The sequence below is a fragment of the Schistocerca gregaria genome, chromosome 4 (assembly GCF_023897955.1).
Source record: "Schistocerca gregaria isolate iqSchGreg1 chromosome 4, iqSchGreg1.2, whole genome shotgun sequence".
NCBI lineage: Eukaryota > Metazoa > Arthropoda > Insecta > Orthoptera > Acrididae > Schistocerca > Schistocerca gregaria.
The window spans coordinates 249,852,470-249,867,462 of NC_064923.1; the positions used below are offsets into that span (position 1 = coordinate 249,852,470).

The window sequence follows — 14,993 nt, forward strand, 5'->3', positions numbered from 1 at the left end:
CTCTTCAGAAACCAAGAGTTTGTCTGGCCTTGCCACAGGTATCCTTCCATTGTGGTTGCACCTATGTTTCAGTTGTCTATGTTCTTGTGGCACACAAGTCATCCCGTTTCAGCATGGTCCATGGCTTCTTGTAAGGCAAGGCATATAACATGTTGCGTGTATGATATGGCACTTCAAACAGCCAAATAATGTATTAACTAACTGTAGGAAGTGGGATAATAACGGAAGGTCGTAGGCAGTGATTTGTAATGAGTTTAAAGTATGAAGATACTTTACTAAGAAGAAGCCCATATTTAAGTCATCTGCAGCTTTGTGATCAGACCCATTTTCTTGGATCATGTGGCACTGTTCAACAATGGTTGCAAGTTGTCAGGTTGCTTTAATAACAGTAATAACCTTTATCTGCCCATAATAACATTACAGTCTTGGACATGATCATTTTTTGTACATTTACTTTAATAAAATCAGTCTCATAGTAACTTACCTAACCCCTTCTTAAGTTGCCTGCACCCTGTACTGACATACTTACACCTCTGCGCACCAGTGGCTGGGACTCCCTAGCAAATGTTGTCTACTGTCTCATGACAAATAAGTGCTTTGATTACCTTCTTGTAGCTGTGTAGAAGCTGTTCTGTCAAAGTCACAGCTGTTGACAACAGTATATCAACAGAGCAGTGTATCACTGTTTGAGTATCTCTCAAGCAATGGGCTAGAGTCCTGCACTAAACTGGGATGTGTTTACCGGTTTACCAGTGAACTGGTACATGTAGTATTCATAGTGTAATTTCATATAAGTGCATTTGATTTTAAAGTTCAATACCTACATAATGCCCACTGTCTATTTAAATGCTGGTTGATGTCTGCAATAAAAATACAGTATAGTAATGTCAACTACTTTTTTCAACATACCATTGCAGCCTTCTCCAAAGTAAGGTTTAAGAGAAACAACATTCCAGAAAAGCTTTTATATTAATCCCATAAACACCTTAAGAGTGAATAAGAGCACAGATTTAAACATATGTAAGAATGGTCACCATATTGATCACTCTTTCAGCCTTCCTCAATAAATAAATGAATCCACTTTTTCATGGCAAATAATAAGAAATCTTGCTGCTGTTATTAGAACTTTGATAAAAGTGAAGGATGACAATTATAACTGAGGCCAGTTCTTGATATTTATTTCAAAGGAAACTACAAACTATTTCTACTAAGAGTACAGATAGTTTTACTGGATAGTTCGTATGTTATATGAACAATTTTCCATATCTTCCTTTGAAAACCCACATCAATTTTTCATCTTTCTACAGAGTATTTCATTTTAAGTATAACTGTTAATTCTGTCATCATATTTTTTAGAATAGAAGTAATTTTTTTCTTTTTTTTTTTTTAATTTCCAGGGCAGGAATGACACCAATATTGCACTAGACTCTGTTGTTGCTATACCTTTTGAGGAATGGTCCGTGGATTATCAGCAGCCTAAGCCGGCATGTGTCAGAAAAGATGGAAATTGTGTTCAAGCATTGTTTCACAGACCACCAAACTCAAAGAAGGTACTCACATTCTTTTCTTACCGTGTTTTCGATTGTGTAGTGTAAGGCAGTATTTATTTTATCTATTAATTTCTATTCTTTTGTTTTTATGTGTCAACTAAATTAACAGTGCATTTTTTAGGTTGAATTTGAGACAGGCAACGAACAACGTGTTGCCAAGGAAGTGCCACGTTTATTTGATAACAGTACACAGCTTATCTATTTAGATCATTCAGACCCAATGATTGATGTGATGCATAAGGTGCCCAGCCCTGGTTCCTATGTTTTTGTTGTGAGATACTATCAACCAGATCACCCAGGTAATTAGTTGTAATACATTTAGGAAGTTTTGAGGCTGTACATTGATGAAGTATGTGCCTGAATATAATTGCTTTTATGTAAATTTTCGTTTTCAGCATTTGATTTAGATGTTGTGGTACACAATGGTCAGTTTTATGAAGCTAAGCTACCTGTTCAGCACTGCCCATCCAACTCAGGGTGTCGTTCTGTAATTAGACAGTCTGATCAGAATACCAATTTTCAGTTAACTGAGAACTATATTCTCACTTTTAAGGTTAGTATGTAATTATAATTTTTTTTTTTTGAACAACTTGAGTATTCTAAATGTAAGAAAAGTTGGAAACTGCCTGTAAAGTATTTATTCTGATATCATCGTTTTTTTCTTTTTTTTTTTCTTTAAGTAACTGATCTTTTCCACTTGAGTAGTACAATAACTGATTATATAAAAAGTCTAAATAATGTAAAAAGTAAACAAAACAACTCATAGTACGGTTAAGGTGTTGAATGTTCAATAGGCATATAAACAAGATTGAAAATGTTGTAAGGCTTTCAGATGATGTCCTTTTTCAGAGATACAATTACAGAATACACATGCACATAAATGACCCTGCATGGCTCCATTATCCCAGCTAATTGCATTGCACCAGTACTGCCGCATGAACTGCAGTTGGCTGGGATAATGGAGCCATGCATGTGCTTGTGTGGGATACTGTAGCTGTGAGTGTGGTTGCATATGTGTGTGTATGTGTACTCTATACTAGTTACCTTTAAAGGACATAGACATAAACTTAGCAATATTTCAACATAGTTTATCTACCTGTTGGCTATTCAATAATTCAGATATAATGTGATTTGTTTCCTTTGCTCCTTCCATTACTTACATTTCACCTTAGAAAGATATTTAATTTGTTACCTACAAACTGTGATAATATAGGAATAAGAAGAAATGTCTTAAGCAAAATTTTTAATTTGTTACCAATTAACTTTAGTAATATAGAAATAATAATAATGATAATAATATTATCAAGACTTTATGTGGACTATTTTAAGATGTGGTTGTGAAACTTAGAAACAGGGAAGGAAATAGTTACAAAAAGTAGTCATGGATATGGAGAAGAGTTACAAAAAACATCCTGCATTTAAATAAAAGATATGAAGCAAATGAAAAAATAATATATTGATCATTACCATACAGAAAAAGAGTAAAATAATGTGAGACTTAATTTCATATAATAATTTCATAATGAACACCCTTGAACATTCTGAAAAAGAACCATGAGGAAGTCCAATGACTTCCATACTTCAAAGTGTCATTAATGGACTAGCAGCTACAGTCAAATGGTACAGTTGGTAAGAGATGGGGGAGCATGGCTATAACAGTAAAGTTTTGCCTTCAGCAGATGATAATGTAGTAACAGATCCATTATCTTGTTTTAAGAAATTGGTTGTATTCTGTTGTTATTTTCTTAAGACTTAGTATTAGAGTAAACAATACAAACAACCATATTTCTAATCTTGGAATAATTCATTTCACACTGTCATGCCTTTCAGCACCATATGCACATAAATTGGCTGTAAAGCCACAGGAAGATCAAATGTCTTTTTTCTTTTTATACTTAAGCAAATGATAGCAAAATTAAAGCCTATTAACCCAAATTATGGCAGAAAATTTGAAAAGTAAATAAAAAAACTGAGTCATTGTGCAAGACGGAGTTCATATCCTAAACATTTAACTTTTTGACTACATTCGTATTACACATCTGGAAATGGTATAAAACGTTTCAATACCATTTATCAGTTACCTTGTTTGCAGATCAGTCATTTTCCTTTTAATTGAAAGTATTAGTACTACACCTGGAAATTTGTATCATTTTCTGACATCACTTGTGGGTCGCATGCTACAGAAAAAGGTAAGGAACTGTTATAGAACAACATCTGCATTATTCTTGCACGTAATTCACAGCAAATCAGATTTATGAATATAATGAGACAAATGACATATTTTCAAGCTTCCAGAACCCCACTATGAGCCTTTCCCCTCCCCAACCTCTTTTTTGCAGAATTTTTTTAAATAGAAGATAAATGAAATAAATAATAAAAAAATAAAAGGTCAAGTAAAGGAACCAAAAATAGATCACTGTAAACCCTGGACATATTTTATACTCACTATGAAAGTATTGGTACCAAAGTGTGTATTGCTATTTATCTATTTTTGTACCTTTACTGTCTGATACCTAACAGCACAACTTTTTTTTAGCACTAACAATGTTGGCAACTTTACTTCAGTTGCTTAGTAATGGTACAGTTTTCCTCACCCATCATATATCAGCATGAGGGTGCTCTGCTTTAAACTCTGACTTATATTTCCTCTTCTGTTCTTTTTTCCATCTTTACCTCTGAAAATTTACTTTGGTCTGTGACATTAAGAATTAAGCTAACACTATTTTATGTTGATGCCGTCCTGAACCTGGATCTTATTACAAATAATTTTTATTGCCATGAACAGCCATCTGAACTATTTTGATACAGATTTACAAAACCTTGTTTTGGAACTATTGTTAACATACAACTCAATAATATTTATGTTTCAGGCTCCTGATAAGAAAAGTGTATGGCTGGATTATGTACTTTTGGTACCAGCTGACCAGTTCACAGAGGAAATTCTTGAGGAAGAACCTATAGATCACACTGGCGCATTTATCAAGCAATGTGGACATAATCATTTCTACATGGATACCAATACAGAAGGTACAACTCAAGAGTTCTGAAGTTTTAGTAGCTTATCTCTAACTGCAAACATGCAAGAAAAGCAAAAGTACTTCTTCTTATACCCTATTTCTTTGTATTGCCTTTACAGATATCTGCCATACATCTGATTGCTTTGTTTGGTGCAATTAGTGAACCTTTGTGAATCATAGGTAGTTTGTTTTCCCTGAAGATGTTTGAAACATAAGGTCTATTTATGCCAACTTCGAACTATCAAATAATTAAAAATTATAAATAAATAAATTTAATATTAATATTATAATTAATAAATTAGTGTTAATTAAGCAATCAGCTAATCAACACTTTCACTAACCCATGTCCTTCACTGGCCTATTCCCATACCCACTCCCACTCCAGCTCTACACGTCTTCCATCCACCAGCCTCCTGATGCTGGGCCAAACAGCCCTATCCTGTTCCCACCACAATGGTGCACTCTCCCACAGGCAGCACTAGTGTGTTCTGTCAGCATTACCCTGTTGTCCCCCCCTCTTCCCACCCCATGCCTCTTCTTCACCCCCCCACCCACTCACTACCCTTCCCGGCTAAACTGCTGCATACATCAGATACAGTCACAGTCAGGCCTTACTGCCCAGAGACAGTGTCACTGTGTATGTGAGTTGTCCACATGTGAGTTTTCTATTTCTGAAGTAGGAGTGCCTGAAAGCTGAAATATTTCTAGCATTCTTTTTCATTGTATCTGTCTGTGACTCAACGCCTCCTCTCTGTGGTGAGTAGCAATATATCCTTTCCATATTGTTACAATATTATGAAAACGAAAGTTGCTACTCACCGTATAGCAGAGATACTGAGTCACAGATAGGCACAACAAAAAGACTGTCACAAATAAAGCTTTCAGCCATAAAGGCCTTTGTCAACAGTAGATCACACACACACACACACACACACACACACACACACACACACATATGACTGCAGTCTCAGGTAACTGAAACCCCTTTCTTTTCCATAACATTGTTACATTACATCCTGGATATCCTGTTGTTTGATTTCTTTCCATAATGTTATTATTCCATTCTGGATTTTCCATTGTTTGAATAATTAAATAACGAGAATGGAACATGGAGTTGCCATTTTATATATAATATGTTTTACTTAATTGGTGCTCAGCTCTTATTGTAGAAAACATAGTAGTTTTATAGATTGTGTGAGGTGAAGTGATGTCAAATGTGGAATGGATTTATATGGTGATGGGGCATGAGATTAGATAACTGCAAAAGCTATCATGTAATATGTTGATATCCATATGTAATTTGCACATTTGTTTTCCAGTGTTCTGTCTTTATTTTGTATTATTATTCCCCATAAGTGTATAAATGACTTCAAAAATATGTCACTGATAATGGTCACAAAAACATGTTGTTATCTTTGGAAGATGTTTGGATAAAAATGTACCATGTGTGCTTTTCATGAATGAAGTAATTTTATATGGAACATATTTTATTGATGTATGTTGGGCTTCAAGATATGGAATTATTTCTGCAACTATCTTTATTATAATAAAGAGAATTAATTTTTTTCTGCCAAACAAATATTCCTCATAAGTTTCTCAAACTTTCATGTTTCTGTTTACAGGTTTCTGTCGTGATGCTGTATTTTCAATCACAACTGAGTACAACAATGGTGCTCTGCCATGTTCCTGTAATGTTGAAGGATCACTCAGTTTTGAGTGTGAAAAATTTGGTGGGCAGTGCACATGCAAACCTAATGTGATTGGCAGAAATTGTGATTTGTGTAAGACTGGATTTTTTGGTTTCCCAGACTGCAGACCATGTGACTGCCCTTCTACTGCTTTATGTGAAACATTTACAGGTAAGCTTTTGAAATTCTTCAAGTATGTTTGCAATCTGGAAAAGAAAGACCACAAGTATAAGTACTGTGAAGAAAAACTATTCTTGAAATTGTGGTTTTAGTGCTTAATGAGCTTTTAATGAGCTATTGGATATGAAAGAAGAAAAATGACAGAACATGTAAACAGGAAGATTGTTCCATTACAAACAAGGAATAGAATGACAAAACTGGAATAATCTGGAGTATCATAAAAATATAGTAATACTGTACTTTGTAAAAGAGGGGATCATTGATTTGTAATATCATTGTTAGATTTTTTCATAGAGACTTCATATGACTACAACTTTATCTTCCTTGATGTATATATGTTGACTGAAGTGCAAGTGAAAATTTGTACCAAGGGCAGGATTCAAACCCAGGTCACCTGCTCAATAGGCAGATGAGCTAAACAATGCACCTGCTTTGCACAGTTTTCACAGTTGCATAGATTCCACTAGCACACCTCTCTCCTCAGTCCAAATTCCCATTCACATCTCAGCCCGTTTGGTATTTCCATAAACTCGAACAGCATTGCAGAGGCTCTCCACCTGTATTGGAATAGAACCTCAGCATCAAACGAAATGGGGGATCCTGTGCCAGGACGGCATAGTGGTTAGTACATCCGCTTAGTGAGTGAGAGACCCAGGTTCAAATACTAGCCTTCAAACTAATCTTCATTTGTTTCTTCAACCTGCATACATATGTCATAGATGTTTCAGACTTGGAAAGGTCTCTGGAATCATATAGTTTCATTTGTTTATCTTCTTTTAGAACAAGTGCATGATAGTTACTTTCTATTTAGGAGATAATTAATCAGAGGGCAGCAATTTGTCATCAGGTGAGAGTTAGTAATAAGAATAAGTGAAAGGGATGCTCCCCGGATAATATCCATAAAATTATAGACATCATATTTATAGGAAGTGCAAGAGAGGGAATAAATAGGGGAATTACTTTAAAGATTAACAAACCAGGGAAGTAGGAGGATAATGTTAATTTACTCATCAATCTTTGAGCATTGTATTACCATAGGTTGAGCAAAGTAACTTATTGTACTTCAAACAATACAAGCAAGATAAAAGCAAAACACAGTAGTAAAGACAGTAAAAAACATTTATTTGTATATGACAAATCAAAATGTATATCATCATAGCTATAAGTAAATAATTTTTCAGTTGTATAAACTGGCTTTTTAAAGCAAGTTGTGAATCATATTTCTGAAAGTCTTCAACAAGATAGTTTTGTTTTTTAAGGAAGTGGATTAAAAAATTGAATTCCCAGGTCTGTTTAGTTATTTTATATTAAGCTAAATGTAGAAAAGGTCAGTTGCATCATTTAACATACATGAAGTAACTGCCTTAATTTGTAGTTCTGTTGGGTTTGTCTGAGCTCTTTCATCATCTTGATGAAATTGCTTGCCCAAGATGTAAAAGTTGAGGTTTCTTACAGTATTCATTGGCCCCCTAATAACGGCAGTTGGTGTCTGTCCATTAAACTGCTCAAAAGTGAAACTTACAGATTCGTGTTAACTCAATAGCAACTCAATACTACTGTGGTTCGGTGCATTAAAATGAGACTTATTCAAAGTACTGCATGTTGCCAAACAGTATTCCAGTAGTACTATTCACATGCTTACTGAATTTGTAGTTTCTGGACAATAAACACAATTCAGTGGTTAGCATGCCACCATTCTTGTCTACAGTTAACAGCACTGAACTATCAATAGCAACAGGCCCATACCCTTGTATGTGCAACACTTTTGAGTCAATAATCTAGTTGACACTACACATTTTGTTAGGGCCTGGTAAGTATGACAGCATTGATTCCACATTGTGGGCACATTGTTTGGTCTGGCACCCACTTGATGCTGGGTATGATCAACACCTATCCAAAGATCACACACATACCACAGTCACAGCAATGTTGGTGTAACACATACCTTCCCAGTAACACAAGAGACAGCACTGCTAAGGGTGCAGATATGCCATCTCTCTCTAATCATATTGTTGTTGGTACTGTTTTTGTATACAGGGTGGTCCATTGATAGTGAACAGGCTGAATATCTCACGAAATAAGCATCAAATGAAAAAACCACAAAGAACGAAACTCATCTAGCTTGAAGGGCGAAACCAGATGGCGCTATGGTTGACCTGCTAGATGGCGCTGTCATAGATCAAACAGATATCAACTGCTTTTTTTTAAAATAGGAACCCCCCCCCCCCCATTTTTATTACATATTTGTGTAGTACCTAAAGAAATACGAATGTTTTAGTTGGACCACTTTTTTCACTTTGTGGTAGATGGCGCTGTAATATTCACAAACTTATAAGTACGTGGTATCACGTACCATTTCGCCAGTGCGGACGGTATTTGCTTCGTGATACATTACCCGTGTTAAAATGGACCATTTACCAATTGCGGAAAAGGTTGATATTATGTTGATGTGTGGCTATTGTGATCAAAATGCCCAGCGGGCATGTGCTATGTACACTGCCCATTGTCCTGGACGACATCATCCAAGTGTCCGGACTTTTTGCTGGATAGTTACATTATTTCAGGAAACAGGAAGCGTTCAGCCGCATGTGGAATGTCATCCATGACTTGCAACAAATGATGATGCCCAAGTAGGTGTTTTAGCTGCTGTTGTGGCTAATCCGCACATCAGTAGCAGACAAATTGCGCAAGAATTGGAAATCTCAAAAATGTCGGTGTTGAGAATGCTACATCAACATCGATTGCATCCGTACCATATTTTTATGCACCAGGAATTGCATGGCAATGACTTTGTACATCATGTACAGTTCTGCCACAGGGCACAAAAGAAATTACGGGATGATGACAGATTTTTTGCATGCGTTCTATTTAGCGAAGAAGCGTCATTCTCCACAGTGGTAATGTAAACCGGCATAATATGCACTATTGGGTAATGGAAAATCCATGATGGTTGCGACAAGTGGAACATCAGCAACCTTGGTGGGTTAATGTATGGTGCGGCATTATGGGAGGAAGGATAATTGGCCCCCATTTTATCGATGGCAATCTAAATGGTGCAATGTGTGCTGATTTCCTACATAATGTTACCGATGTTACTACAAGATGTTTCACTGCATGAGAGAATGGCGATGTACTGCCAACATGGTGGATGGCCAGCAAATAGCTCACGTGCGTGGTACTGAATAGCATATTTCATGACAGGTGGATTGGTCGTCAAAGCACAGTACCATGGCCCGCACGTTCACCGGATCTGACGTCCCCGGATTTCTTTCTGTGGGGAAAGCTGAAGGATATTTACTATCGTGATCCACTGACAATGCGTGACAACATGCGTCAGCACATTGTCAATGCATGTGCAAACATTATGGAAGGCGAACTACTTACTGTTGAGAGGAATGTCATTACACGCATTGCCAAATGCATTGAGGTTGACGGACATAATTTTGAGCATTTATTGCATTAATGTGGTATTTACAGGTAAGCACGCTGTAACAGCATGCGTTCTTACGAATGATAAGTTCACGAGGGTACATGTATCACATTGGAACAACCGAAATAAAATGTTCAAACGTACACACGTTCTGTATTTTAATTTAAAAAACCTACCTGTTACCAACTGTTCATCTAAAATCGTGAACCATATGTTTGTGACTATTACAGCACCATCTATCACAAAGCGAAAAAAGTGGTCCAACTAAAACTTTCATATTTCTTTATGTACTACACAAGTATGTAATAAAAATGGGGGTTCCTATTTTAAAAAACGCAGTTGATATCCGTGTGACCTATGGCAGTGCCATCTAGCGAGCCAACCATAGTGCCATCTGGTTTCCCCCTTCAAGCTAGAAAAGTTTCGTTCTTTGTAGTTTTTGCATTTTACACTTATTTCGTGAGATATGTGGCCCAGTCACAATCAATGGACTGCCCTGTATACCTAGGTTTGTGTTCTAAATTTCATAGCTGTTGCAATTTTTGTAGATTTCTGTGACTCTGTGTTTATATTGAGAGTTGTATGAAGCTCGAGATGATGTAAAATGTTGAATTTTAATTACGTGAGGACTGGTGGCTCTTCTTGTTGACAAATGTATGTTATCAGCAGTAGGATCATTCACACCAGCAGCAACTGTGGAACAGGGGCCTTTTATTTTTCAACCTTTTGTGTGGAGTTTTTTGGCTACCATGATTTCAAGTTTCATAATTATTTAGGATGGAGACAAATAATAAAAACACATTCAGGTGTTTATATTATTTCACATATTCTGCTGTTGACTAATTATTCAAGTCTAGTCTCTTCTTTTCTTTATTACAGGTTCTTTTTTCTCCAGCTGGTTTTTATATTTACAATTAATTGCTATACTGTGACTCTATAAAATAACATGTTATAATAGATCTGTTAAATAAGACAGTATGCATTGAGTTCACTGTTCAGCAAATAATCTTTGCAAACTTTATTTTCAGCTCATATTCATTTCCATCAATATTTTTGTATCTTATTGCTTGTGATTCTTGGCAAATTTCTGTTGCAAATGCCTTAACCAAACTAATGAACTTTTCAGGTGAGTGTATATGTCCACCTAGAGTTACTGGAGAAAAATGTGATCAGTGCATCCCATACACATATGGATTTGATCCAATTATTGGATGTGAAGACTGCAGTTGTGATGTTCTTGGAGTTATTGAGGGAAATCAACAGTGTGATCTTCTTAATGGAAGCTGCCAGTGAGTGTAACAGATTCTATCTTTTTTTCTAAGTATTCTCATTTTAAGGAGGCACTTTGTTGTCTACTGATTAATGAAACATGGTAAATGTAATATGTTCTTTATTTCTGTGAGTGAACCTCATGTCATAGATGAGGCTAAAAATTTCATTTCGTGACACTCTCATATATAGTTTAAATTTAACAGGTGTTTGATATATTTTATCTCCTTGTGTAAAATAGGTTTATTCACTGCTTGTGTGCAAGAGCACACAGTAATTATTGAAAATGCACAAAGACACAGGTATTACACGCTACTCTGAGCGAGCCCCATCTTAGATAAGCCATCAATGATAGGTTAATACATGGTCTAAGAAAGATTGCAAAATCTACGTCAAGTTCTGAGTTGCCATCAAAACTGAATACTTTATTCAGAGAGTAGTCTAAAGAAATCAGAGGCTGTAATATCATAATGTGATGCAGCATTGTTGTAGGAGAAGAACAGAGTTCATGGTTTGTTATGCTTTTTATGCTGGCATTACTTTTTGTCCTGTAGTGTCAAAATTATGGCAAGTAATTTATGTAAGTAAGGAAGACAATGAGTCAGTTATTTGTGAAGATACATTCTCTTAGGCCTTTCATCTAGTCTTTGTTTTGTCGTGACTGTTAAATTGGCCATTTACTTTCTGTTATTAGGCAAGACTCTGACATTAACATGGAATACCAGTAATGCAATATGTTGACTATTTACAGTCTTATCGACTTTTCTATTTATATGGTCAAATAGCTTAGCAGGAGCATAATGACAACTTACCAGTATTTATTAATAAGCCTATTCAGTATTTAACTAGAGAGGATAAAGGATTCTTCCTACACTTTGTTAATTGTAAAGTAAGTACAAACTTGTCGTGAGTCATTCCTGGATAGTTCAGTCGTAAGATAGGAAAGGTTGCAGGTCTCAGTCTAGGTGTATCATACAGTTTTAATATACTAGGAAGCTTCAAAACAGCTCACTATTTGCTGCAACTTTCTTCCAGGAATGCTCATCCAGCAGTGTATGCAGAAGTACTTGTGTGAAATGTTGAAAGTAGGGGAGAGGTACTGGTAGAACTAAACTCTAGAGGTCAGGTTCTACATCGTATTAACATTGTTGTTGTAGGATACTATGTTTTGTGAAGTCCACATTTTCATATTTCAGTACATTTTTGAAGAAAGTTGCCAATTTTGCACATTTCGAGATCTGACTGAATGTACATGCAGAAGATCTGACTGAACATATATGCTCCTTTATTTTATAGTACATCTTTATGGTAACTACATCATCTGTGAAAGTCTGATGTTATTATTATTTCCAGCTCACTAATACACAACAAACTTCCCTTAAGCACTCTTAAAGTTACTCAGACATTTGTCAGTGATTCTCCTGGCAATATTCTATGCTGCATCCTCTGTACTGGTAAATCATGTTGGTGGTGTACTAAATCAAATACGTTTCAAAAGTTTAGAAATGCTGCATCTACTTAGCTCCCTTGATCCCAGGTTTTCATTATGTCTTGTAAGAAAAACAAGAGGTGGATTTTATGTGACCAGCATTTTCAGAATTCATGCTGCTTGGCATGGAGAAAGTCATTCTTTTTGAGACTCTGCTCAGAAGATGCTCTAAGCTACTACAGTGGATGAATGTCACATATATTGGATTGCAATTCTGTGAATCACATTTTCTACCTTTCATGTAGACAGGTATGAACTGTACTTTTTTCTAACCACAGGGCACAGTTTTTGTTTCAGTGTTCTATAGTATATTAAGATTAAAAGAGCAGATAACTCAGTCACAAATTAAGCAGAGACTCTCCCAGCAATTGCAGAAGAGTCTTGAGTTTTGTTCAGTTTTAGAGGTTTCAGATTTTTTTTTACAACCACTCATCACTACATTTGTGTGAGAATTAAACTGGGGCAGTCCTTGTGGATTTTTCTTTATAGAGGAACATTTGAAAACAGAGGACAGCATTTCTGCTTTTGCTTTGCTACCCTCAACTTCAGTTTATGTGTCATTAATGAATGTCTGGACACTAGCTTTGGTGCCACTGATAGCCTTTACATTTGAGCAGGATTTATTTGCATTTTGCGTGATGTTTTTCAATAAGATTCTGCTACAGTAGTTGTTGAGGGTTTCACATATTATGCTTTTAGCAGCTGAAGGTGTTCCATTTGACATCTCTCTATCTAGAACCAAATTTAAAAACAATCTGGCAGAATGAGCCCATTTATGATAATGATATTGCTACTCATCTGGCATGGATTCATACACTGAGCCAGTTGGGAAGGGTGAGATAAAGCTCTTGTATCTTCCCCTGAGGCAAACTGGCTCACAGTTGTAGTAAATGGTCCTTGATATCCTGAATATGTGCACTGGGATGGAGATGATGTCTGAACTAGGCCCCACGTGTTCTACCAGGGACAGATCTGGGCATCTTGTTGGCCACAGGAATATGTTAACATTATGCAGACAGTTCATAGAGACACATGCTATATGTTATTGATCATTGCCCTGTTGTAAATGGCACCACACACTGTTACTTGACAGATAATACATGCAGATGCAGGATGTTCGTGATGTGCCATTGTGTCGTCAGAGCACCCTGAACCACTACCAGTCATAACACCACACCATGACACTAGGCGTAGCACTGCTGTGCCTCTCCAAAACATTGGAAGAATGGAGCATCTCCCAAGACCACTGCCATTCTCACTGACTATGGTGATCTGGGGTAGTGGAGCACTGAGATTCATGACTCAACACAATGTGATGCCATTCGTCAGTATCCATGCTTCCTTGTCATGGCATCACTGTGCATATGGAAGTTTCTGTTGTGGAGTTAGCAATACCCTAATAAGAGATATTAACTCTCTAGTCTGGCGACTGCTAGTCTCTGAGCAATGTTGGGAGATGACACAGAATGTTGCAGGGAATTTATTGCTTGTTCCCTGATGGCAGGTACAGATGAAAAGTGGTTATGATGTGTTTGGTGCATATTGTGGTGATCCTCACTTTTGGTTGTCAGACAAGGTCGACCAAAACTTTGACCATGAGTATGCTTTCATTAACATTCCCATGCTGTCCAACATCGAGCCACTGTCACTTGTAAATCCCCAAGTTTGGATATTACTCAATTTGACCGGCCAGCCAAATGGACCCCCCCCCCCCCCCCCCCCTGAGACCCCTTATTTGGTATCTCCATGTCCTTCACAGTGATCACTTAACATATGACACTGTTCCTGCCCCTTGTATATCCTACCAGGCCTGGTAACTACACTACACACAAACAACAATAATGATCTCAGGGAGCTGTCCTACCTGTCTCAGAGAATTGTAATGCTAATCGTTAATGAGGTCTGTTCAAAAAATTTGGAACTTTGTCCACAAAATTTTTCTACACTTACCTTTTACTGATTGTGCATGGTCCCCTTTGAAATATTCTCCTTCACAATTTTCTTAAGTTTCGTGCAAAACTTCATGCAGACACGTTGCTCCTCTAATTCTGCCATCTTGAAATTTGCACACAGTGTGCCACAATGTTATGTTTAATACACCACTGAAAAATAACTAACAGACATACAACAATGAAACTACTAGGAGTTAAACATTAAACACAGGCGAGTGCAGAGATGCCAACTGCATTTTGCTCTAACACATTACTGGCGCGAAATTACGAATGTTCTGGAATTTTTTAAACAGTCTTCATACATACCAGCCGATGGTGTGCATGCGTACAAAGTTACGTTGACTTTGGACCGTGTCTTCTGGGTGCTTCACTTCTTTTGTCAAACAGTGTATGTCCTATGCTATGTTTTACGCGTATC

The 14,993-nt window shown here is 36.7% G+C and overlaps 1 protein-coding gene across 1 annotated transcript in view; it reads left to right on the plus strand.

The window, feature by feature from the left end:
- Window positions 1-14,993, plus strand: part of LOC126268053 (laminin subunit alpha) — a 380,289-nt gene that overhangs the window by 157,780 nt on the left and 207,516 nt on the right. Inside the window, exons 18-23 of the mRNA XM_049973485.1 lie at window positions 1,398-1,550; window positions 1,672-1,849; window positions 1,946-2,103; window positions 4,421-4,577; window positions 6,190-6,426; window positions 10,992-11,154. Of these exons, the coding sequence (XP_049829442.1) occupies window positions 1,398-1,550; window positions 1,672-1,849; window positions 1,946-2,103; window positions 4,421-4,577; window positions 6,190-6,426; window positions 10,992-11,154 (1,046 nt within the window). The remainder of the gene's footprint in view (window positions 1-1,397; window positions 1,551-1,671; window positions 1,850-1,945; window positions 2,104-4,420; window positions 4,578-6,189; window positions 6,427-10,991; window positions 11,155-14,993) is intronic.